Source organism: Sceloporus undulatus, chromosome 1 (assembly GCF_019175285.1).
Source record: "Sceloporus undulatus isolate JIND9_A2432 ecotype Alabama chromosome 1, SceUnd_v1.1, whole genome shotgun sequence".
Lineage (NCBI taxonomy): Eukaryota > Metazoa > Chordata > Lepidosauria > Squamata > Phrynosomatidae > Sceloporus > Sceloporus undulatus.
Window position 1 is genome coordinate 334,042,804 of NC_056522.1, and position 27,430 is coordinate 334,070,233.

Below are 27,430 nucleotides of genomic sequence, written 5' to 3' on the forward strand. Positions count from 1 at the left end.
TGATTATCTTGGTTGCTCTTGTCTGGACACAATCTAGCTTGTTGATATTCTTCTTGAACTGTGGTACACCGAACTAGACACAATATCCCAGGTGAAGCCTGACCAAATAAGAATAAAGCAGCTCTACTACTTCCCTCAATCTAGAAACTATATAATTCTTGATACAGCCCAAAATTGCACTTGTGTTTTGTTTTGTTTTTGGCTGCTGGTATTAGCATTCCTTCCCTCCACAACATCTGATGGTCTCCAGAAAGCACTGTTGCACTGAGATAGACCCCCACGGCCATTCCATTGCTGGTAGATAGTGAGCAGAAAGAATTTTTTGGCTGTGTCCTCAGGAATAGGCACAGATCCATGACTGCATCTGTTGAGCTCTACAGAAGCCCCCAATGAACCTCAGCGACTGTCCTCAGCTTGCATCTGGGGACCTAGGTAGATGTACTGCTCTCCACTAACTATGGAATGCCAGCTATCACAGCACAAAAGTGAGTTGGGGATGATGATAAGGGAGCCATAGTGGTGCTCCACATGTGGAACTCTCCACTATATAGGATCTCAGCCCCATTCACTTTTATGGCTCATAGAATCATAGGACAGGCAAAGGGCCATCCAGTCCAACTCCCTATCCTGCAAGAATACACAGTCAAAGCACTCATGACAGATGGTCATTCAGCCTCTGTTTACTGTTTGGAACGGTATAAAACAAGCTTGCTCCATCCTTAATATGACATCCTTTCAGTGACATCCTTTCCAGATAGAGGCTCAGTGGGACTTTAAAGTTGGATCTCCTAAATCTGAAATCCATCACTGTCAGCACTATACCACAATGGCTAGTTTAGATTCATGTCTCTGTGTGTGTGCGTGTGTGTTGTGCGTGTGCGCCTTCAGGTCAGCTGTCAACTTATGGCAACCCTATGAATTTCATAGGGTTTGCTTAGGCATGGAATATTCAGGTGGTTTTGCCAGTTCCTTTCTCTGAAATATAGCCTGCAGTACCTGGTAGTAATTAACAGTCTCTCATCCTAGTACTAACCAGGGCTGACCTTGCTTACCTTCCAAGATCAAGCATGAATTGATGCCTTTGGGGTATTTAGGCATAACCCTATCTATATTAATCCTAATGTTTAACTGAAGAGACTGCATCCAGTTGAAGCAATTATATTTATAATTAAATCTGGATCCAATCCATTACATTTTCTGATTTCCCCTTATCCTGTAGATAGAAGGTTGATTGTGACTTACAGGAATATGCAATAGAATGGCAAGGGTTCTTCAGTTGTTCAGGTTTCAACACATACATACCTTTAATGGTCTGTGACTGACAATAAAAATTGATTGATTGATTGATTGATTGATTTCTGCTTGCTATTACCAAGTTCAGAAACTTCAGTTAGTTCAAAACATGGCAGCTAGGTTGATTACTGGGACATCCAGGAGTGAACATATTACACCAATCTTATAATCACTCCACTGGCTGTCAATTAGATTGCAGGCAAAGTACAAAGTATTGGTTTTCTGAAGATACCATCCTCAGATGCTGGCAAAATGTCAGGAAAAAACTCTTCTAGAACACAGTCACATAACCCAAAAAAACTCACAAAAACTACCGCATGTTGGCTGTTATCTTTAAAGCCCTATATGGTTTGGGTCCAGGTTACCCACAGGCAGTAGCATCACTGGGGGGTGCGGGAGATGCGGGTCACACCACCTGACACCCCAGAAGAATACCCACCCCCCAGCCCTGGGTGGTTTCATTTACATGGGCTGGGTCTTGATTTTGCTGTTTTTCAGGACTGGTAGACAAATAGGGGGGTTTCCCAGCAGACAATGGATCATTAATTAAATAAACATCCTGAGGCCTTACCATTCAACAACAGATCAACACTGAGATTATCATGTAAATCACTTCCTCTCAATCAAAGGCCACACAGTGTGTGTGTGTGTGTGTGTGTGTGTGTGTGTGTGTGTGTATGCTGATGCCACTGATGCTGGCAAAACATCAAGAATAAACTGTTCCAGAACATGGCCACATAGCCCAAAAACCCCACCTGCTGAAATTCCCCCTTTTACACAACCATTAAAGGTACAGGAGCCATCTCCAGTTTCTATTCTGGCAATCCTACTGGCAGCAGAAAGATCACAGAATATTACTTTTTAAAACTACAATTTTCACAATCCCCTTAGAAGTCCCTTAATCTCCAGGTGACCACGGCCAGCAGACAGACTGACTGGAGGATTATAGGCATTGTAACCCAAAAATTGTTTCTGAGTGCAGAACACTCCCTTTCTCTCCCAGGCAGATGGGTTTCTCCATTTTCCTATAGACCCATTCCGCACGGGCTGTCACACACACCCCAACCCTAGTACATCCTGGGGCCGTACAAAATGGCAGTGTCCATTCTACATGGGCGCCGCCATCTTTATGTAGCAGACACTTAGCGTCTGCACGTCACGTGGCACAAATGATGCCGTGAGTGCGCCACTGGCGCCTCGCGGTGTCATTAGTGCACCGCAACAAGAAGCACCATTTTTGGCGCTTCTTTTTTGCGGCACCAGGGAGCCTCATGGTTTGGCTGCTGGGACTCCTCGGTGCCGCTAATGGCGGCGGTGGCAGACCGCCACTTTCAGGTGGTCTGTAATGCGCCAGTGTTTCTCTTAAGCTATCCTCCATAGTTTAAGATTGCTTCCACACTGACACCATGTTGGCAGCTTCTCTGAATTGCTGCTTCACCCAAGATCCAAGCACAATGGTTTGTGATAAACAGATGGTTAGAATGATGGTTTCTTGCACTTCTACACTGACAGAAAATCCAGTTTACCTCCAGGCTCCTCTGATCTGCAGCAACCATGTGCTTATCCTCACAACTGCCACACACACCAAGACATGTTCGGGAACACTGGCCATACACAGTTCTCCCTTTTGAAATCACCACATTCAAAAAAAAAATCACATGAGTGATCACACGGCCATGGCCAGTTTCCCCCCTCCTCCCTGCATGGGAATGTAGGTATTTCTGAACTCCTCCCCTACCCTCCAGCTCCACAATAATGTAGTTTGAGAGTGCAGATATTCAGATTTTCTGGCCAAAACTAGAAAAAAAATTCCCCCCTTTTCCCCCTCAGGATTAAAGCCCTGAGGCAATGAAAAGGCCCCTATTTGACCCCAATTGTCCCATATATTGTTTGGAGCTGGCTGTGAAAACTAGGTGAGACTATTTTATTTGGCCCATGTAAACAACAGAAATTCCCAGCATTATAAATTCAGGTATACCCCCAGCTTCTCAGTAGACACAACATTGAAGAGAATTATCAAGCCAGTATAGAATATGATGTAACCCAGTGTTTTATTGACTGCTGCAACATTTTTATTTCATGCCACATTTTTTAAAAAAAACATTAAAATAAAACACAAGGTGTGGTTTGGAGGGCAAAATACCACAGTGTGGATCAGTATCCAGCCCATCTGCCAGCAACAATGACCAGCATTCAACCTGGCAAAAGGTATGTCCAAAACGTACTCCCAGAAAGCTTCTTTGGGGAGTAAATCATAGAAGAAATCCAAAGAGAGATTCGCCAGCAAATAGATGCACTTCATATGCAAGCTGAACTAGAATGAATTACTCTGAAAAGTTACACCATACTATCTCATCAATGGGTATGAATGGGATATTGTTATGGGATTAAAAAAGGAAGGTAGAATTTCTGAAGTTGCTGTTCACAGGAAGAAAGGAAACAATGAAGGGCATTTGAGATTCTTCAGTCCATCAAACCTCTAAGATTGCACTCACATTTTAAAATAAAAAAGACTTTTTATACAAATAGGTTAACACAAAGAATAGTGCCCTTTTGTCCAACAATTATGCCACTTTTAACATAATTTGTTTTGATAAAGGTGTAATATGTGTTTCATGTGTAAAGAAATCTCGTTTAGATAGATAATAATTGGACTATATTCTTTTGAGTTTACTATTTGAGCAACCAATGAACATTGCAAGACTATGGACTTAATACCATAGCTTACATGCAATGATGTTTCTTTTTTGGACAGAAAGTATTATATTGCTACTCCAGATAACTCTAGATTAACATGGCCTGAATCCTATCGCTAATTCCAACTAGAGTATCTGTCTATCTACTTATTCATCAATCAACAATTGATTGAATGAGTTTATTCTATATAGGATTTACTAATAGAATTCAGGCCCATATTTGGACAATTTGAGAATGTGGTGAGGGAGATCTGAGGTAAAAATTCAAGTGTCTAGAAATCATATTTTATTTAGGGTTATGTCATCTTTTCCCAGAGCTGTCCTGTTTTTCAGAGCTAAAGTTTCTGTTCAGGAAGATATAAAAGAGAAAGCAAAATGTGTTACTTAAATACAATGAAGATTAGGAATATTTCTAAAAGCTATTATCCCAGTTTATATAGGAGGGGTATTTAAAGTAAGAATCATCAGTGATCAGTGACTTGAAATAGTCGATGAATAAACATGTCCTATTTTGCTTTGCATAATATGGTAAGCCTATTTTGTTAACACTACATGCACAGAAACTATTTTATGCTTTTGCTTCCAACCCTCTGCTCAGTTTCAATCTCCTGCAGGCATCCTCTGTTGGTAACAAGAACAATGCCAGAAAATAAGAGCCCAAATGGGGTAATCTCCTGTTCTTCTTGTCATCATTTCTTTGGAGCTCTATTACCACTGTTCTCAGTTCTGAAACTAATTGAAACTGGACTTCGAACCATTTCAGATGCTTAACCTGTTCTTTACTCAGTCTTGGAAGCATCACAAATTTTGGAAAAAGATGCTTCAATAAAATATTCAGATATTTCGCCCCCTTTAGAGCTACATCCTCCTAGTGAGCGCACAGATTTTTCATGTTCACAGATGCTCCAGATGGACCAGCTTTTCATATCTAGTAAGACTGGTAAGGCCAGCTGTTGCAGAAAAATGAAAAGGAAGCAACATATATTACATGAAATATGTCAGCCAATCACTGAAAATGTGTAGTAACCTCCCTGACAAGACATGCAGTTACTGAGATGAAATCTTCCTCTACCAGTTTCCACTATTTTGTCTTTTAAAAAAAGGAAAGAAAGAAAAAGAGGAGGGTTACATTTAATTCTGTCTGATTGCAGGAAAATGTGGGAGAAGTGCATCTCCCATAGCTTTGCAAAGTTAATTTTTCCTGCAAGTTGACAGGCTAGCTGGTGGATTCTGGAATGTATAGTCCAAAAAGTAACACTTATTTTGCCACAGGTATAAGTGATGGCACATGTCAAGCTATTACTAACCCTGCCTTTCTTCCATTTCCAGAAAGCTGTTTGGTGGAGCTAATACTGTTCTGATGGGAAGCAAAAGAGGACCTTTTCAACTTTCCATGCCCACCCCACCCCCTTCACTAACAGTAAGCTGTGTTGCCCACAGAATGGGTAGGGTGGGGAGTCTGATCACTCACTAAAACAAATGGAATGCATTGGTGTATATGCTATATCCACAGCGTCTAGCCTGAGCTGATCACTTCTTCTTGAAATGAAACAGGAGCTATATACAGAGGTCACACAGCAATCTCACCCAAATGTGTAAAGCCATGTGATCAAATAGGAGCCTTCAAGGGGAAATTTGAGAAGAAATTGAATAATTCAGAAGTATCTTATAAATCAGACATCAAATTGGCCAGTAGGAGTAGCTTCTTTTCCAGTACAAACAATTGCTATTCTGTTATAAAATGTGTTGCTTTTACATGCTGCATTGCTAAGTGTCTGAAATATTACCCAGCAGAAACAGGTTAGGCTGGACAATGCCTCAGTATTTGTCTCGTTTACTGGTTTCTGTTCTGGGACAAGCAACTGGCTTGTCTAGAAATAAGGTGATATAATAACTTCCATTCCATCATAAAGGAGAACAGCAGGAAATGAATTGGCTGAAGAAGAGGTTGGTTAATATGAAAAAGGAAAATGAGAGTTGCCGGAGTCAATTATGTTACTGAGAGGATATGGAACATGGAAGAGAATATATATAAATACACACATGGAAGAACAAACAGAATCTCTGATACAGTGTTCACAACATCACTAGAGATATCAGTTAAGACAGAGAATTTACCCTGACAGTATGTTTACATTAGTTTTCCTTCCTGAAATCAAGAATATTTTTGTAGAACGACTGTTGGATCTTCCATTCTAAGCATGATCCATGCTAAATGCTGAACATCCAATGTTCTGCTGTTTATTGAGTAAAGCAGCAGAGAAAATTTACTCACTGAAGATCTTTTGTCTTTTAAAAAGTAAAATTAGGGTGAGAAAATATCTGCTTGATCTTTATTAACCCTGTATCTGTGCAACTCAGGGCTCAAATTAAGGAAGGAAATATTTACCTGTAGTAATGTAACATGTGGGACTGAGCAATTTCCCCCTACTCAGTTTAAATATATATCAAAATTAATCTACACAGTCACCCAACCTGCAGTGGGGCTCTGATGTGGCAGTACAGAGACTATGAACCACATTCCAAAACCATTTCATAGTGTGTCTTCCTGCAAGGTGATGCTTTATGATATTGCATAGATAAATCCATCCAACACACACATGTATGCTGGCACAACTATTCTTATGACTGAACTATAAGGCTGCAGTACTCAACACACTTTCTCATAGATTCACAAAGAGTGATTAAATTTGCAACTGCTGTACAGTCCAAGCCCGACTGACATCAGATCAGAAATATAAAAGTGCCACCCTATCTGTATCTCCTTTGAAATGTGATTGTGTCAATGGGGCTTGCGATTGTGTCAATGGGGCTTGCTGCCATGTTAATCACAGGTCTGAACTAAACCTAATAGCTTTGCATTATCAAACTGTCCACCATTACAAATATGTATTTGCCAAGTCTAAAAAAACATGCACCAGACTACCAGAGTTCTATTACTCTCAGACAAATTGCGGCAGGTGGAAGATCAATTTTAGAAATAAAAAGGAAAAATATACTTGGCAAAATGAGTTCTTGGCATATATGCATTTAGCTTGTCTTCGACTTTTTAAAAAGGTTTACAAATTTGGATAGGAGTTGGGGGGGTTATAAAATGAAGGCCCTTTAAAAAAAAGATTGGAAAGTCATACAAATATCCATCACAATTCAGAAAAGAAAATGCTTTTTCACAAAACAGTAGACAGCTGCACAACTGCCTTTACCTCTGTTCTGGGGCTCTAAAAGGCAAAGTTATGGAACCGCCACTGCTGCTTACTTTTAGCAACATGGATAAAATCCAGGCAATTGTATGGCAAATTGGAAGCTTATCCTTCTCTCTCGCTCTCTCTCTCAATTAATGATATAAGCCAGCACAACCAACAGTCTATGCAGGAAAATGACAAGGCAGTCCATAAAAGGCCCCAAGTTGAGCATAACGACCTTGGCTCTTGACAAATGTCTTGCTCTGTTTTGTATCTTTGATTGTTTGAGTTGCCCATCTGTAGTCTGCCACAGAGGATCCTCTGTAAACGCTCCATCCCATTGAAAAATACAAGATAAATAAAGTGCAAATAAGACTCAAGTTTCCCCCATCTGTTTTGAATGTTTAGTATCTTTATTACCAGTATTGGCAACTTGATCTTGACATTAGTGGGAAGGTTGGTGATATTCTTCATTTTTTAAAACCCTGGGTGGTATTTCTTCAGTTAAAGGCAAGTAGAAAATAGGGGTGCTTTATGCCAAAGAGGTGTGTGATACGAAGCTGCCATGAGTACCATTGCTGTAATATGCAAATACAAGACAGTGTCAAAAATAGTGCATTTCTGCAAGTAAAAAGAGTGTCCAATAATCATAGGAAAAAGACCATGTTGCCTTTGGATCTTATTGCTTGCAAACAGTCTCCAATTCATCCTTGAATAAAATGCATTGAGTAAACTTAGTCTTCATTGAGAACTGCATCTGTCTTCCCTGCATCTGCAATGAAAAATGAAAGACAAGGTTAAAGTCCAAAAAGGACTGGGGGAAGACCTATACAATATTCATAAGTCTAAATCTTTGTATAATCTATGCTTGTTTATTTGTGTGTTTTTTTAATTATTTAAATAATGTCTATGACACAGCAGAGGATTAAAAAACAACTAGCACCGAGAAATTTAAATCAATTTAGATTGTGAATTTAATTCATTTCAACATTCTCCTCAAACTGAAGCAATTTAATTGGGTGCTGAAAAGAATACAGAGTGGGCACTTAGTGCATCACCTTCAGGAGTACATTCCAAAGTTGAGGCATCACCACAGAGAATGAGGACGTTCTTTGCCTCAACTTTGGAACACCCTCCTACATAGCGCACGTCTCTTAATCATAGTACATGGGGAAGTGAAGCTTTCAGGACAGACAAAGGTGGGGGGTGCTTCATTTTATTAGCCTTCAATATTCCTATGGCTACATCTAGACAGAGATTTATCACCTCTCCAGCCTGACCTGATTGAGATGTCTTTGAAAAACAGAGCTGAGGTCCTTATATTTCAAAAGGATTTTGCTTGGGTGTAGCTGGAGCAGAGCAAATCCAGTGGCCTTTTTCTGAAAGGGAGCACTTAAACAAGGAGCACAATTCTTGAGAAGAGCTTGGTAGGACAACATTAACATTGAGAGCGAGAAACATTGTTTTCTTTTATTTTGACCATTAGGAGGATGTTCAAGAGAACAGTTAAAACATTAACAATTGTGTGCAGGCCAGAGGCAACAAACACTAGTCAGACTCACAGATACATTAGTTTATGTAAACCAGGATTCCAGATCTAAAAACTAATCCTCTCCTCGATTTTAATGTTCTCCTCTTCTTTCTGATATTTTACTTTGTTAAAAAAAAACTACTACAGTTGCTCAAGGCAATGAGTTCTTTCCCATCCTTAAAAAAATTGTTACTAGTTCTTTTGCTTCTATGGCTGCTTCTTGGCAAACATTTCTTTAACAGGTTGGCTTGGGGGCTTGTATTAACTGAGAGAAAGTCACACAGTTCTTGTTCAGTCATTCTGTATTGTATTGTATTGTATTGTAATGGTTGGCTTGCCGTCCTGAACTTAGTTTTTATACCTAGATTTGGCTATTGTGTGAAGTGCAAAAACCTGGCAGTGGCCTCTGAGACAAGTTTTTAGAGCTGCATTGTGTGTCTTCTTTGTTTATATTTATTTTTATGTCTGGATTTGGCCTTTGAGAACTTGCACGGACCCTGAAACAGGATGGTGGTGGTGGTGGTGGGGAATCAAGCTCCCTCTGAAACTAGTCTGAGGAGGTGAGGTCCCTGCTGAAATGAATAGGCAAGATTGGATCATCAAAACATTATAGTGTATTTGAACGCGCTTAGAAATTATCAGTGAAAAGTGTACTAAAATGAACATTATTTTGCTCCTGCTTTTACATATTCAGATTATTACCACCTTCAGTTGAATGATGATGATGGTGGCACTGATGATTGCTTCAGCAATACCTGTAAGTTATCAAAATTTATAATAACCTGCCTACCAATGTTGAGCTTCCCCACTGTAAAAACAAGGACACTGCTGTCCTGTTTAAGGGGGACCTGGTGGACACCTTTAAAACCTATGTTGTGTAGCTTAGTACCCCCTTCAATTCCACATGCATGATTTTAGCACTGAATTCTTCTTCCTCCTATGTGCAACATGGGTTGTTGAGCTAACAGGAGAATATATCTGAAAAAGAATGCTTTTGTGTTGCTGTTTGGGCCAATATTACTATCAAGATCTCTGAATGTTCAAATGCTAATTACCTTGCCCAGCAAAAGTCAAGTGCTCATTGTAAAGTGTAAAGTGTATTTTGGATCTTATTTATAAAGAAGTGATATTATTTGAATTATGTAATGAACACTGTCCCATCAAAAGAACTGCAGGCACAGTAGAAGGTTGTATGCATGCTACTGGTTCTGAAGACTGAAAGAGTGCAGAGAGCTATAGTATGGGGAGTCTGTGTGGAGTGAAGGTGTGGCATTCTTAAGTACTACCCAATTGCTTGATGCGGGCTGTTGCATATTTAGCAGAGCGTATCTGACTGCAGAAACCTGTTTTCACATGTGGATTACAATCCAGGATTAGGCCATAGGTCCTTTGCCTGCATAATTTAGTTTTGCAGAGCCCTTGGTCTCTCAATGTGGCAAATGGTGGCTACATAAATGTAATGATATTGTAAACAAAATTATCATACCAACTAAATTCCTGAATTTCTTTTTGGCTTCTGCTCTTTCTTCAGCATCAAAATACCACACAGTCATTGCATATCTGTGAAAGAAAGGAAAGTGAAATACACCTTTGAATGCTCCTCAAATGAGAGCAGAATACTAGACCTTGCTCTAGAAAGAGTGATTTACTGCTGCCTTATGAAATATATTACTAAACAACCAAATTGGTCAGTAGGTGACAGTCTCAGCATGCACATCATAACTCTGTTCATCTACATGCAATGCACGCAGGTATAAACAGGCAGGCAAATATAGCTGGGGTTTATGCCTTCATTTCTCTCCAGTTATAGGCACCTCCAGAGATTAACACAGCACACTGCAACTTTACCTAAATTGTTGCTAAGCATTACATGGCTATATTTTCAAGCATGAAGACAACCAGCTATAGGCAATTGGTAGACTAAACTTTCCAAAGGGTCAGGTGGTACATTCATATTGTTATATAAACATGCCATCCAAATAGCCACATGGTCAGAAATCTTTATTCATAGCCTGATCAGAGTGAGAGTAACCACATGAGCAATCTGCACGCTGGTGCAGATATATGGCATACACACTTAAGACTCAACTCAGCAGCATAAGCATGTTGCATTCTTTCTGATGACAAACAGAACATCTCTGGATTTCCATGGAAAGCCACTGTTCATGATTTGCTATATGGATATAGGGTAGAATTAGAAGCTACCTTATTGATGTGCCAGATGTTTTGGATTGCAACTCCCATCAGCTCAATCAACATGGCCACTGGTAAAGTACAGTATTAGGTGGTACTTGCCAGCCCAAACATTTGAAACAGGAGGTTTCTCACCCTTGATTAAATTACTGCCTGTTTTCATGTACCAGACCATGGTTAGCTACAAAAATCATTCAACACAAGGTGCTTTCTTGAATAGGAATGGACAACATGTTCAGCATCCAGAACCACAATGGAAACATATGTCTAGCCAGCAGGCCAACATTAATTTGCAACCCACTTTACACAAAGCTATGCAAATGAATATCATTTACATGAGAATGGTGAATGCCAATCAGTAGACAGTCAATATTATTCTATGATAGCTTACTTTTGAAGTGTGTTTTTAACACCTAAATGTGAAAACCCTGAGAGTTTTTTCTTCAGAAATAAGGTGTCATTACAAAATGCAAGGTTAAAAAAAGAAACACAACAATAATAAATCAAGACGTGTTTTTATGTTCCATAAAGAGTTTCCCACTGCATATTTATTCCATCTGAACTGCACATTTATTCAAACTCATTTCATCTACAAAATTCCAGAGCTTGGAAATGTAACTTGTTTTGGGACAACTTCTAAGATCCTCCAGCCATCATGGCTAGTAATTATACTGGGTGAGACCTTCTGAGAAATTTAGTCCAAAAAAATAATATTTCTATGTTGTGCCGCTGACTAAAATTACTTGACCAGAATATTGGACCGTATAGTTTAATTTCATCTGGCAACAATTTTTCAAGTCTCTAGAAGATCTGCTACCTGAAGTCTTTCTCAAATTTGTTGTCTACGGTCATTTAACAGATATATATAGCTGGCCTGGGATCTTATGTACATACAAATCAAGCCACTCATTTTTTCATGCCCATACAATAAAAGAACCAACCAACCAACCACATTTCCCTTACCTTGTTGCATAGGAAGGTTGCACTTCATGTGGGTTTCTTCGATCTGACCAGAAAAAAAGTAATCTGTCAAATATGGGTTCGACATCCGCTACATAAGACTTGCCCTCTGGGAATATTCGGAGAATTCCTCCATGCAGCTTAAAAAGAGACAGAAAGTGAATGTTTATGTTATATGTTGTTGTTGTTGTTTTTGTTGTTGCTACTGCTGGCCTTTAAACTGTTTCCAACTAATGGTGAACCATTAGGCAAACCTACCACAGTATTTTCTTGGCAGGATCAGTTTACAGGAGCTTTGCTCTTGCATTCCTTTAAGGCTCAGAGTGTGAGTTGCTCAGATTCACCCAGTAGGTTTCCATGGCTGATCAAGATTCAGACCCTGGCCTCATGGAATTCTAGTCCCACGCTCAAGCCACTACAGCATGTCAGCTCTCATATACCTAGATATAACTTATTGGTTTACTAGCTATGATAAAATGTGTTGTTTTCTACTTTGATTTGTAAAAAATCAGGCAGAAGGGGAAAACTATAGAGAATCCTACAGTATATTTACACTGGGGAGGAGGACAACAGAGGAGACATTTGCTGGTAAAGACATGTCATAGCTATTGCCCTGCCATTTTGTATTGTTTTTAATTAACTTTTATTTCTTCATTGCCTTGGGTGCCATTGTAGGCTGGGAAGTGATACAGAAATACTTAAAATAAATACTTAAATAATAATTTTGTTGTAAATAATGCAAGTGAAGAACAGTTTTTCCTTCTTCCTTCCCAATTTGAAGGAAGTAACTAAGCCAATCTTTCTCACTAATACAGGATTATATAGCTTCTGTGAGTGCGTTGGAGAAAAGGAATGGAGTTGGAACAGGACATTTCCATGTCTTTGCCAAAGCTTATTTTCAGCTGGTCTCCCGGATGTAACTGTTGTCATGAAACAAGAGCTTTGGAAGAGTTACATTTTGGGGACTACACTTCACATAATCCTCCAGTGTACTCTCTAAGGGATTCTGGGATTCACAGCCCAAGCTCTGCAGAACCACTTGTTTTGATTGAGATTCCCCCTGGTGAGCCAGTATACTTCCAGCACCATCTCTATCAGGAATGCAGTATTCACACCACTTCTTATGTTGCCTCATCCTGCCTTCCAGTGGGATTTGGATTTTACCCTAAGTGTAAACTGAAAATAAATGTATTTTCTGGAGAAAGTGTGCAATGAACAAATACACTGAACGCAGCTGTAAGAGCAGAATATTTTCCCCTCTCTGGTACCATTATTGGAATAAGAAACTATGTGTGATTGTCAATGAGATATAAGATAGAACAGTTTCTCAAAGACCAATTATATTTAGAGGCATGACAGATGAAAGAAAAATAAAGGAATTTAGAAACAGAACGCACTCCCTAGCCCCATATATCAGGAATGCTGTTTCTTTTCTACAGAATGCCTGTTCATCATTTCTGTTTTTTCATCTTCATTTGCTGTTCCACAGCCATTGTACTTCATAACCATTTGTATTTTTCATATAAAAATGTGTGAAGTATTAATGTAAGATGGTCAGTGGCAAGCTCCTCTTGTCAAACCTTCAGAACCCAGTCTTGCATACTCCTAGAAAAAAAATATCACTTGCCATAAACCTCCAAGTAAGCTGTGTTACCTTTATTGCGTTATAATAAATATTCCTCACCATCTGGCACACTAAACATGAGTAATTTATTTACACTATACCTCTCTTTATATCCTACACTCCATTGTTGCCCTTGTCAAAGATACAGGGTGTGGCCTTGTAGGACACTTTTAGGACAACTGGTTACTTTTGTGGTTCAGAGGTTTTACATCACAAGAATGAAGGAAGCATCACTAGAACACATGTATACTTTTTCTTCTGGAAAGCACCTATAGCAGGGTAGGCAACTATGGCACTCCAGGTATTTTAATCTACAACTCCCATCAACCCTAGCCAACAGAGTGAGGAACTGCGAGAGTTGTTATCCTACAAAATCCGGAAGGCCATGGTTGCCCATCCATGCCTTACACCACCACCAAGAATATAAGTACACAGGTTTGAAAGTTGGCACAGGGATTACAAGAGCATAGGAGAGCAGTGCTCACTCAGGGCCCTTTGACACATGTAAACCATAGAGTTCACAGGCACTTTATTATCAACCATGAACACCTCCCTCTGCTCACTGCAAAATAAAGCCATCTAATGATTATTCAACCTCGGCATACAACCAATTATTGTATGGTACCCCAATAGTAATACAAAGCACATTTTACATTTGCAGCTATATGTTTTAAAACATTTTAGGAAACTATCCCATCTTATTGATATGGAAGCCTACACATTACAAAGAGTTCCACAGAACTCATTTATTCATTTATTTAAAGCTAGGAAAGGAAACCATCATTCTTGCCTCTCCTAATGAAAAGAGTTTGGAGAATTTTCTTGTAAGCTCAACCTTTCTTTGATACACAAGCATCACTCCCCATACCTCCATATACAAAGATTTGAAATCTACATTTTTGATAATCAATACGCCTAAAGATGTAATGCCTATTCATTTCTCTTCAGGTGCATCAGCAAATACCTCACTTTTAATGAGGCTACAACATGGGATAGGAAGGGGAAGCACTGACATGGACATATGCAATTATGCATGACCTACAGCCAGTATGGTGCTATGGTTAATGTTGAACAGAAACTTGGGGAACACAGTTTCAAGACATATGTAACGCTGAATGGCCTACAGTCAGTGTGATGTAGTGGTTAGTGTTGAACAGGAACTTGGGGAACACAGTTCCAAGACCCCACTGAGTCATGAAACTTACGGGATGAATTTGGGCCAGTCACATCCCCTCAGGATAATCTACCTTACAAGGTGAGGAGGGGAGCCATGCATGCCACCTTGTGTTCAGTGAAGGAATAGAAGGCTGTAAGTGTAACTATGGCCAGAAAAAGAAGGGCCCTCCCTCCATTCCAATTGCCACTACCATGGCCTCAGAGGCAGAGAAAAATTGGCAGTATCAGCTGGACTTGATCTCCTTCCCCACTCCCATCCCCTTGTTCTTTTGTGTCACATCATTTTAGACTGTAAGCCTGAGGGCAGGGAATTGTCCAATTAACAATTTTATGGGGCTCTGAGAGCTTTTCTAAAGAGCTGGGTATAAAAACAATAAATAAATAAATAATAGTCACAAGATACTAGTGCAAGAAAACTCCCAAAACATACATACACAATCCTCCTAACCACAAATGTTCCCTTAACATTCATTTTCAAATCTGTTTCATGGGAAGAAGGGATACTGCATAGGATGAAAGGACCACAAACCATTCTTTAATATACTTTAGCTGTCAGAGTTCATTCATTTCTTTGTGGCTGTCATTTGTTTTCATTAAGCTAAAGTCTTAATTATCTATTCCTGTAGAGAATGACTGTCGTAGCAGCTGCCCAAAGCTTAAACAATACACCTGTTTTCCATAAGGCGTATGTCAAATGGAAATAAAAATAAAGCAGCAAGGAAATGGATTTTAGTTTCACATTCCCAATGTGCTAACTACAGACAGTGGTTTGGAGCTACCATCTTCTTCCCATGTTTGGAAAGAGCTCCTTCTGTGAGTGGAAATCTGATCCTGCCAGTAGAAAGGGGATGGAACTAGTCTTTGTTAATTCCACTCTCTGTCACAAAAGTTTGTTCTGCTGCAAAAGTTGGGAGGACTCTCTAAGGGGGGTAGTGATATATGTTGGGGTGGAAGAGTGACAGAAGGAAAAAAATCAGTGATGAGGATCCCTTCCTTCCTCCTTCCAGAAGTGGGATCATTCTGAGCAACCCTCTGCTCAGGGAATGATCCCAGATGTACAGAAGAAATTCAACCCAATCCAGTGGCTAGATACCAAACAGCAGCAGTGTTGTATTCAGAAATTCTGCAATATCCAGCAAAACATGAAAAAAATAACAAACAGAAAAGTTACTTCCCAGACAGTCTTCTTTACATGTGCATCTCAAAATGACATGACCTACATACCTTTGAGTCCCAATTCTTGTTTAGGTAGTAAATGCAAGTGATACAGCGGCCATCGCCATTGGGATTATCTACATGACGCACATAACCAGTTCCATTCCCAGGGTAGCAGGCCACCATTGCCTAAGTGACAAAAAACATGAAGAGAAGGAGTATCTGTTAGAATTTTTGTTTGCTTGTTTTGGTAACTTCCATAGGGTTTCTATTTACTCTTTTGGTGTGCATCAAAATAACATCACATACTGTTCATGCTATCATTGAAGTGGGTCTTGTAAATGCTAACAAGATTATTCATACACATTGCATACTTTTGAGGTAATCCTGGTCCTGTGAAAGAGTGAAAAATGTGAAACCAATTCTTATTTCAACTGATTCACTAAGAAGTTTATGTTAGAGATTAGATGCAGGTAAAATTAAGGATCAATCAATGAAGTGGCTGCTGAGGACTTGAATAATTTATCTTTTAAAATAAAACCTAGAAATATTAATTTAGAAATTACTGTCTTGTACAAACCACCCCTGGAAGGAATGAGACGTCAGCAAACACTGCAGGAGTACAGATTTTTGCATTGTGACAGCCTGGTTCATTCTGGTCCTACAATGCTGCCATTTCAAGGAGCAAACTAGGTGTATGCCATAAAATGCAAGTAGTAAACCCAGCACTTTCTTTATGCTCCACCCAGAAAGGTGATTGAACTTTGGATCTGGGTATATGGAGAAAAATGACGTGAGTGAGGAACTTAGTTAAGGGGCAAGCACCAAAATGACTTTAAGCATCACCTCTTCATGCATTATTCTCCTATATTAGATTATTCCGCAGTTGCCTTTACTTATGAAAACAGGGACTGTCAGGATTTTGACATATATTTCTGTCATATTTAATACTTCAAAAAATATTTTGAGTGAAATTTCATCAAAAGGCATAATTCATTAGGACAGCCATCTGCATCCAATGGCCATGCTGACTAGGGATTATGGGAGCTGTAATCCATGTAGATAGTTTCAAATTGAAGATATTCTCTTAAGTAAATGCCACTGATTTGGATAACAGTTCTGGGAAAATATCTGCATTGTTTTCACCTCCCTATGGTTATCACAGAATTTCCAGGATCAGCACCCAAATCTGTGTGGAACCAGAGCATTTAATTGAAAGTTTGGCCAAGTCTGGACAGCCATATTGGGGGGGGGGGGGGGGCTGCAGACTTGGTATTCTTTAAAGCTCTGGTTTATCTTCATTTTCATTGCCTTCTTCTGAGCTTCCCATAGATCTCCTCTGGGAAGTATTCTTAATTATGAAGCATACTATGGATTTCAGTCATTACAAGTACTTTTATAGACTTGGGCAAGGCACACTCTTTCAGCCTCAGGGGAAGGCAATGGCAAACCCCCTCTGAAGAAACATGCCAAGAAAACACTGTGATAAGGTGCCAGAAATTACTCTTAAAGACACCCCCCAAAAAGCACACTCTCAGCATCAGAGAACAGCAATGGCAAATTTCCTCTGATGAAACTTACCAAGAAAAACCAGGGAGAGGGTACCAGAAATGACTTGAAGGCATACAGCAAACACACCCCTGTCCATGTCTGGGAGGAGGAGCAGAAGGAGATGGCACCCCCCAGGACTGTGCCTTGTGTGGGGAGGGGGCTTCCACCCAGAAGCTCACAGCTCAGTTCTCCATGGGACAACCGGGCCGCAGCAAGGATCTGGGCTGGCTGCCCCTCCTTCCTGCAGCCGCCACATGCCCAGTGAAATGGCTTCATGTGCCACGGCTGGCATGCATGCCACATGTTCACGAACACTGCTGTAAACATTACCATAATCTAAATATATGTGCCAAGCAGGAAGGCAGAGGAAAAATAAATTGAGAGATTCTATGAAGGAGTCCAGGAAGAAATTGACAACACTCCAAAACAGCACTGCTTGCAAATAATAGGCAAAAGTGGAATACTAAACCAAAAGCAAAGAACAAAAACTTTTGGGTAGATTTAGACCACGAACAAGAAATAAAACAGGAGAGTAACTCATAAAATTTTGTGAGGCCCACAATCTTTTCAATACAAATACCTTTTTTATGCAACCAGGCAGAAGAATGTACACATGGCCATCACTATATGGTCAATACAAGAATCAGACAGACTACATAACTGGAAAAAAGATAGAGAAGCTCTACTCTTATGGCCAAGACTAAGCCAGGTGCTGAATATGGTACAGATCATGAGCTACTTATATCAACAATTAAAGTAAAGTAAAGAAAAACACAAATCAGTCATGATACCAAAATATGATCTGAACCACATCTCAAATGAATTTTCAGAAAATATAAGAAATAGATTTGTGTTATTAAGCATAATCTACTGGGAAGCAGAAGTACTATGGTCAGAAGCCAGGGATATAATCAAGGAAGAGTGCAGGAAAACACTACCAATAGCCAAAAACAAAGGAACAATGGATAATAGACAAAATGCTTCAAGCAGTAAAGGAAAGATGAGAAGCAAAAGTAAAGAGAGATAATTAAATCAGAAACATGAATGCAACTGTTCAACAACTAGTAAGCAAAGATAAAAAGCACTACTATAATAACCAATGCAGTGAAACAGAACACAATAACAAAAAAGGAAGAACAAGAAATCTTTTCTACAAGATCTGGAAACTCAAAGGGAAGTTCTAACCAAGGGCAGGGATGGTCTGATCAGAAGAAGAGCATACAGTCCTTCCTTCCCTTACGCAGGAGATCCTCTCCGGATCCCCTCCCCCCACCCGTGTAAGGGGGAAATGCTTGCCGCATTCATTATATTGTACCATGGCTTCAGCGTATGCTGAAAGCTGCAAAAGTGAAGCCCACATATGGCACCATGGGAGCGAACCTCATTCATTATAATGTACCACGGCTTCAGCGTATGCAGAAGGGAAGCCCATGAATGGCTCAGGCTCACTGTACTACACAATCCAGAAGATATAAAAAGACAGTGGAAGGAATACACAGAAGAGCTATATAAAAGAGATGATAAAATTAATGATACTTGAAATGAAAAATCATACAACGAGGAACCCCAAATCCTAGAAAGCAAGGTGGAAGTTGTGCTAAGAGAAATTGAAAAGAATAAATCACCAGGAAGAGATGATATCCCAGTGGAACTGTCCACACAGACAGAAATAACTTTAGTTTTAATGAAAATATGCCAACAAATATAGGAAAAAACCAATGGCAACATGTTGGAAACAATCAATATATATCCCCATCCACAAAAAAGGAGACACAAAAGTCAGCAGCAACTATAGGACCACAGCATTAATTCCCCACACAAGCAAAATTATTATCAAAATATGGCAGGATAGACTCCAATGGTATGTGGAGAGAGAGATCTTAAGGGTGCAAGTGGGGTCCAGGAAAGGAAAAGGCACCTGGGACCACATTGCAAACATACAATGGCTAACAGAATGCACCCAAGAATTTCAAGCGGGGGGGGGGGATCAGCATGTGCTTTATAGACTATTGCAAAGCCTTTGGCTTCATAGATCAGAAAAAAAGCTATGGAAGAAATGGGAGTGCCACTACATTGATATCCTGATGAGAAATTACCTACTATAGTTGCTTCAGTAGTTTGTGTGTGCATGTGTGTGTTAAAGTGTGTGTTTGTGCATAAACTCCCCTTTTAAAATAAACTACATTAATTTGGAAATTGCCTCTGGAGTTCTCTGGATTTGGAAACATTATACAAAGACAAAGCTCCCAGCCAGAAGTTACCCTGACCCTCTAGCTACATTAATTTCCCCATTGACTATAATTTGTGAGTGATCTGTCAGGTCTCCATACAATTTAAGTAACACATTTACAATAAAAAGATATTAGGGACTGCAGCCTGCTTCTGATTTCTTGGTGACTGGAAATACTGCGATCGCTCACTGGAGAACTAGGACCTCTGATGTGAAGTGGTAGATTGCTGTAGTTACAACAAAATATTCTCACCTCACCTGGATTTCCCCTGAGGCAAGTAGTGTTATCATCCTTGGATGTGCCACACCTTGGTGAAGAAACCTTAAAGAATGATGTTAGGTCTGAGGAAACATAGCTCACTGGAAGAGCATAGGCTCAGCATACAGAAAGTCTGAAGCTTGAATCTAAGACCCGAGACAGATGGGCCGAATGGGGCTTGGTGGCGACGATACTAGGTTTAGGTACCATGCACCAACTGCATGGTCCCTAACCCTAGTATGTGCAGGTGGCATTCTGATGGCAGCCTCCCATCCACACGGGGGCCACCATCTTTACATAAGCGGTGCGCAGTGTCCACACGTCATTACTTGCACACACCTGCACAGTGCATACCTGGTTAAAAAGAAGTGTTGGAGAGAGCAGGGAGTTGGAAAGAAGCAATGCTCACTTAAATGGACAAACTGCTCTTAGTCAGAAGGGCATAATCAAGACTATATTAAGTTCCAGTGATAATAGGAAAGAGCTAGCCCCATGCTTAATCCACCTAGTAAAATCAGAGAGATTTGTATTCACTTCACTTGGGCCAAATCACATCTCAGGCTTTTCAGACTAAAATTGGATAACACACACATACATATACAAAAAGAGATAAAACTATAAAACAGTCTTCTCAAACTGCCTGCCTTTTGTATCTCTGCATTTTCAGCAGAAAGCAAAAAATGCTAAAGGCTATGAAAAGAAAAGTGAGGTTAAAAGGAATTTGGTTAGCAACGGGATCATAATTTTGCTTGCAGTGAACAGCCTGGTCTCTTCTCATTATCCAAACAATTAATCTTTCTTTTGCACAAAGGGTGTTGCCTTGCTCTTTAGCCCCACATGCTTCAGCATTATATTGTGATGAATTATTTATCCGGAAGCATCCTGCTGCCCACTGCCTTTTGCACAGCCATAATGGTCAAAACTTCTTCCTTTGTAAATAAGTAAACAAACAAGCAAAGATGTTGAAATTGTAGGCGGCAGATTCTTCTCCCTCCTGTCTCCAGAAGCGCACCATAATTTCAAACCTTATCCACTGCATGTCGAGAAACCATCCCAGCTTTAAATGCAAGCAAATTAATTCTTTTCTGTCAGGGCAGCCAGAGTCAGCCTCCAATTATCAGAAGCAAACACTCCTGGTGCATCAATGTACATACTCATATATCAGTGGAAACCCTTTCGGTTTAAGAAAGGCTTCCTCAGAGCTGCTGTGTGATCTGGCTCTGGGCCAGCTCAGTGATGGCTTAATGACAGTGCTACGTGCAGAGCGTGAGGCTATCAGCAATCAAACACAAACTTCACTCCAGAGTACACTTCACAGAGAAACCTTTGAAGGGAGGGGAGGCACATACAGAACATAGACTACTTATGTCTGATTCTTGCTGAAAGTTGCCACTCCCCCCCCACACACACACACACCATGCACTGCTCGATCCTTCTCCCCCTGACAAGCACACACTTTCAAAATCTTTTGATTCCTGTTGTGTCTCACATTCTTTCAATCAAATTGGAAAGGGGGAGGAAAGGGAGAGAGTGACTATCTATGTGTATTTATTAGAGAGGGGAAAGAGACCCTATGCCCTCTTTTACAAATTTCTGACTACTAAGCACTTGCAAGTGAGTTGCTTGCTACTCCAATTTCTCCTGGCAAGACTCTCGTGTCTTTAGCAGTGTCATGATAAACTCCAAGGGAACACCTTTACCCCCATCATTGTCTCCCTGAAAGGAGAAACAAGTGCTCCTGTCAGATGGTTTTGTCTGTCATGTGTTGCCAAAACTCCTGGAGAAAACAGGTGCCAAATATTACCCAGAAGCAAAATGCTGTTTTTGTCCCATAGATGACAAAGCAACTTGAAGTTAGACATTTTATTTACAATGGCCTACATCCAATTGCTAATCCCAACTACAGTAAATCTACTCAACTAACAACAATTGTATAAGTGTTGAGTTACTATTCTGGAATTGACTAAACAGGCACTCTTTGGTTGAGATTAATAACTGGGTTTATTTATTTATTTGTTATTTTTGTAGTTGGGTGTCTTCAAGCCATTTCTGACAAAACCCTATCCCAGTGTTTTGTTGCCATAATTTGTTCACATGGGCTTTGTTCTTGTTTTCCTCTAAGGCTGAGAGAGCATGACTTGCCCAAGGTCACCCAGTGGGTTTCCATGGCTGTGCAAGAATTTGAACCTTGGTCTCCCAGTGTCCTAGTCCAACACTCAAACCACTATACCACCCTGGCTCTCTAATAACTGGGTTTAGCCTGGTATTTAGAAAACTGGGTTTTGGCAAATATTTTAATACTGCCCGTTGACAATGTGGTTTATAATTATTTCTCTTTAAAAATACAAATGCAGTATAAGAAAAACTAATTAACATAGCATAAAGAATATCCCAAAATCTGTAAAGACAAATTTGTTTATTCGGCCAAACAAAATGTTTAAAAAACAGTGTTGAAGGACCATACTACCTAATATTCAAATATACGCTGAAGTACATAAATAAGATAGTAGATATATAATGATCACTGAAGCAGTATTATTCAAGATACTGAGGGCAAATCTATTAAGCAAAAAAAGCAGAACAGAAAGGATTAGGATTAGTACATAACAAAGAAGGGTGCATTATGCTTATTTCCTCCAATTTAAATATTCACATCTTTTTATTAAAGGAATACAATTAGTAGCCAGTAATGACCCAACAGAGATTAAAGGAAGCCATCAAACTATGATATTTGTCTTCTCAGCACAATTCCCAGTGAATGGGACTTGGTAAATTCATATACAACCATCACCTCTCATATCTTATCTCATCTGCTTCCTGGAAGGCTGATGGGGAGATTGCCAGTTCTTAGCTATGCATAGTTTCACCACAGTATAAAATTGCTGAAGGAGATCTCATATAAGAAGCCAGGCTCATTGTGCTCACAATGAGTAGCATCGTTTTAAGATTTACATCCAGTTTGGAATGGAGAAAATTGTGGCTGTGCTCAGCAACTAGAACCCAAAGGGCTGTACCTCACTGGGGAATCACGTACTTTTCATGAAAATGGTCAGAAGTTCGGAAGCAGCCATCACAATCTAAAGCTCTCAAGATATTTTATGTATTTGTTTATTTTATATTCCATCTTTCTCCCAAATAGGACCCAACATGGTTCATGCATGATTAAAACAAGACATTTAAATTAAATATTAGTAGCAAACCCTACAAATAAGTTACTTTATTGTTGTTGTTAACTGCAGAAATCCTATGAATGAGAGACCTCCAAGTCACCCTGTTCAGGTCTTGCAGGCTTAGAGCTGTGTCTTCCTTTAATCTATCCAACTGGAATATGGTCTTCCTCTTTTTCTGCTGCCTTCTGCTTTACTAAGCATTACTGTCTTTTCTAATAAGTTATGTCTTCCCACTATATTAAAACATCAATACTTTAAAAAATATATAATCATTCAAAACCATAACAAGAGTAACAAATGCATTCCATTGAATACCTTTCCACATAGCCATTTAAGTCAACAAATGCTTGTATAAATAAACAAGGTCTCTACCTGCTAGTGAAAGGACTGCAAGGTAGGGGCCAGTCTAGTGTTACTAGCAGACAGTTCCATAGCCTGGGAGCAGTCATCAAGAAGGCTGTCTCCCATGTCTTCACGAAACATGACTGTGAAGGTGGTGAGAATGAGAGAAAACCCTTCCTTGAGTATCTCATAACTCAGACAAGCTCATATATAAAGATACAGGAGATGATCACATGGGAAAACAGGTGCAGGTTACATGTGGCTAGTGTCCACCTCCAACGGATCATACTGCACTGCCCTGTGCCCAAGCAGTAGGCAGCCCACATGCAAGCCAGGCTTCTCCAACAGCCTTTCAGGAACTGCAACTTTGGCCCTCCATGCAATTTCACACTACAGTTTCACACTATATCTCCCATAATCCTTAATCAGTGGCTATGTTAGATAGGACTGCTGGAAGTTATAGGCCAAAAACAAATGTAGGACCACAATATTTCCAACAAAATTGGTTGTAGGCCAAGTGAGTCAAACTGAATATTTTTGTGTGGACCTAAGCAGGAGTCTTGGAGATGTCTCATCCACAGGGTCACCATGAGATGAAACTGACTCAAGGATGGTTAACAACAATAAATCTTTATATCTGCCCTCTAAAAAGCTTAAGATGACACACTTAGGGCTAAATGGAATTGTTAGCCCCAACTAGATTAGACCTATTGAATTCAGCTGAACCAATGGTATATCTACAAACAAATGCATTTAGCCCATAGTGATACAGGTTAGGTACATAGAGACATTTAAATTTTGTAGATTTGAACTGAAAATTCCAAATCCTAGTCTGCTATTTTCTGATATTTGCTATTGTAATATATTGCAAAGAAAGGAAGTAAAGTTGAGACAATTTTTATTTTTATTTTTTTAAATCCCTTTAAAAATTAAATTACTACATTCTCCTGCATATGCTCCCTTGAAATTTATGAATCCTACATTTGTGCAGTCCCTGCTGATTTCAATGGGATGTGTGCAGGAAAATATTGAGGATCATGCCAAATGTAGTCATTGTTAGTACTCAATGAAGACAGAGAAGAAAAAAGACTCTTTTATAATGAGCCACATGAGATACAGTGAACAAGTGCTCAGCCTTGAAGGCAAATAACTGTTTAAGTATATGCTCATTACAGACATCTGAAAGAGATCTCTCCTACCGTTCATGTTGCTGGGGAGAGTAGAGGTCTGGAAAGTTAAAATGACTCTACATGAAATTATGTTAAGTGTGTCTATACCCTTATAAGTTAGATCTACATGGCAGCAGGAGACTGTGTAGCTCCTCATATATTCTGCATTCCCTGAAAACACTTGGAATGTTATAACTCTGTTTTATTAATCATCCAATAACAGCACAGTTGATAAATTAATCCATGCCTCATAGACTTCTGGATTGTGTTTTTAAATGTTGAGATGCAGTGTTAAGACGTCCCTGGTTCTGATTCAGCTATTGTCACTAGTGATTCCAGGTGGGAATACATATACTTACACACATAAAGAGATGCACTGGACCAGTTCAAAATGACTCAGATAAATATAATGATAGAATGTGGAGGTACATCCAGATATCCACCTGCACTAGCTGGACCAGGGTGACAAAGATTATGAACCTATAATTTAAGGTTGTCCTTCCTCTTTGGTGGGCAGTGTATAAGTCTACAGCAAACTGAGACTCAGGGTGTGCCTTTTACTTCCTGGCACAAAAGAAATAACATTTTTATGTTTCTTTCTTTGTCCCTATTTTCTGGGATAATCCTTCCTGCCCCTCTTCAGACATGTGCAACCTAGATATCCAAAGAATCACCAGAAAGCAAGTGTCACAGCTAAAAAGGCCTACTGCCCATGTTTCAATGGCATGATCTTGTCCTTCCTTGTAAGAGGCTCAACTAGTAGGTGAGAAGCCTGGCTGCACTGCTCAGCTGCAATGGGCACATTTCCACCAGAAGATTTAGACAGAAGGATAAAGAGGCTTTGTGATACTTAAATGTTTCCTCTTCAATTTTGCTAGTTGTTCATGTCACAACTATTGCCATTACATTCAGTGATATACAGGAATTACAATTTATGAGTAACATTCATACAAAATACATTGCTAAGGATTCTGTACAGTGTGGTATGTGAGGAGGTCAATGCGGGCAAGGGCTGACACCATGAGTTACTGCACCGGGCGATACCAACCCTAGTGATTCCATTGCAGGGAAGGGGTGAATGAACTGATGTCTCATGGAACATTACTACAGTACCTTCACCTAGGTACTGTAGTACCATTACTACAGTACCTTCATCTTCATTTGAACTGATAAAATTTATTACTATTATCACTATTAGTAGTATTAGTATTAGTATTATTAAGTTACTATGTACAGCGCTGTGTAAATTTACAGCACTTTATAAATAAAGGTTAATAATAATAATAATAATAACTATTGTCAGTTCTCTTTCCTAATCCTACCTGTTCAATTATTAATCAGGCCCTATCCTGATTAGTTTCCAAATTAGATGAGAACAGTTTGTTCAGAATGTTATGGTATTACCCTTACATTTTGTTTTAGCAAACATGGGCATCACCCATTATTCACACATAACTGTTCATATGGAAAGGAATCAGCAGAGAGATCTGTGTATGAGAAGGAGAAAGGGAAGAAAGAAGGTCCCAATTGATGACTACATCATCCACTAATTCAGCAATATGAAAAGTCACAGGAAAAAAAACTCACAATGAAAGAAAAAGCAAAACAACACTACAAAATGACAATCTAGCTGCTCAACTTTGAAATCTCCAGGTTCAAAATGCAATATAAATACAAAGAGATTCCCAAGAGCTTCTCATGATTGATCGTCATTAATCACTTCAAAGGTGAGAACCCAGGGAAAGTAAGTGATTTTTCAAGAAGCTGATGACAAGAGACTAAAAGCAAACCAAGAGTGACTGGCTCCTGAAACAGTATTTTTGCAACTGGCCATGATGACTGAACCCACTAAAATTGGATACTAAGTTCTGCACATTCCCCCCACCCCCCCCACCTCCATCATCAAACATCATTTTGGCAGATTTCACAAACATGCTGCAAATGGGTTTTGTCCAGAAACTGCCTGATGCAAAACAATTTAACAATTAGTTGTTGTTTTACTTTTTAAGGGTGGATACAAGTACTTGATCACAATTTAAACTGTAATTGTGAATGGCTACAGTAAATATAAATGCAACAATGAAGAAAGGATTTAGATCACTTTCTTTCATTGTGACAAAGGCAATATGGACATTAAAACACATAGGCGAGTTTCATGATTAACAGTATTGTGTGTGTGCTTTTTTTTCTTTTTAGACCCAGGTACAAAAAAAAATTGATCTTTATTAATCCACTCCTACAAACTTATTTGAAATTATGTTCTACTGATTTCAATGGGATTTGTTTTTGCACGTATACATTTACGTGGAAATGTACTAAATTGCACCTGATTTCTGTATTGTACATAGTGCTACAGCTTAATAAATGTTAGCAAATATTAGTCACAGGGTACTGTCACACTCTGGTATGGCCAAGCAGAAGAATGCAGAATGTAGGCATTCAATGGAAAGAAGAAAAAGCCACCTATAGCTGTGCATTTAGATTCCCATTAGTGGAAATAACCTCATTATAAACTAATATTCATAATGAGTATTAATCAAAACTTTTCAGGACCTCTCCAATGTTCTGATTATATTTTGAGGGCAGCGTCATCATTTTGCATAGATCCTTTAATGTTCTTAGTAAAATGCAGAGCAGATTTATCATCCCACTGATGTAGAATCCGCCAGACACCACTGCCCAACAATAACCCCAAGGGTACCAGTTTCTTGGCTCCCTTATAAATAAATTATTGACATTTTGTCTTGTGAAAAAACTAAAGCATTGCATTTGGGATACAATATTTAGTAAGGAAAAAACACACCCTCCACGCTAACATGAAGTAGTTTGCCCTGCCCTAATGGTATCGTGCAATGGGACAAAAGACAGATATAAAAGACCAAATGACCTATATGAATAC

At 39.4% G+C, this 27,430-nt stretch overlaps 1 protein-coding gene across 3 annotated transcripts in view; it reads right to left on the reverse strand.

Moving 5' to 3' along the window:
- Positions 1-3,325: 3,325 nt before the first annotated feature.
- Positions 3,326-27,430, reverse strand: part of EGLN3 (egl-9 family hypoxia inducible factor 3) — a 54,776-nt gene continuing 30,671 nt past the window's right edge. For 2 of the 3 annotated variants that reach the window (XM_042445035.1, XM_042445038.1), the window contains exons 2-5: positions 15,880-15,999; positions 11,859-11,995; positions 10,189-10,262; positions 3,326-7,943 (exon numbers count right to left, since the gene is read on the reverse strand). In XM_042445035.1, coding sequence (XP_042300969.1) covers positions 7,906-7,943; positions 10,189-10,262; positions 11,859-11,995; positions 15,880-15,999 — 369 coding nt within the window. In that variant the 3' untranslated portion in view covers positions 3,326-7,905. Of the gene's footprint in view, positions 7,944-10,188; positions 10,263-11,854; positions 11,996-15,879; positions 16,000-27,430 lie in introns of those variants that run through there. The other variant, XM_042445037.1, reaches the window with a different exon arrangement.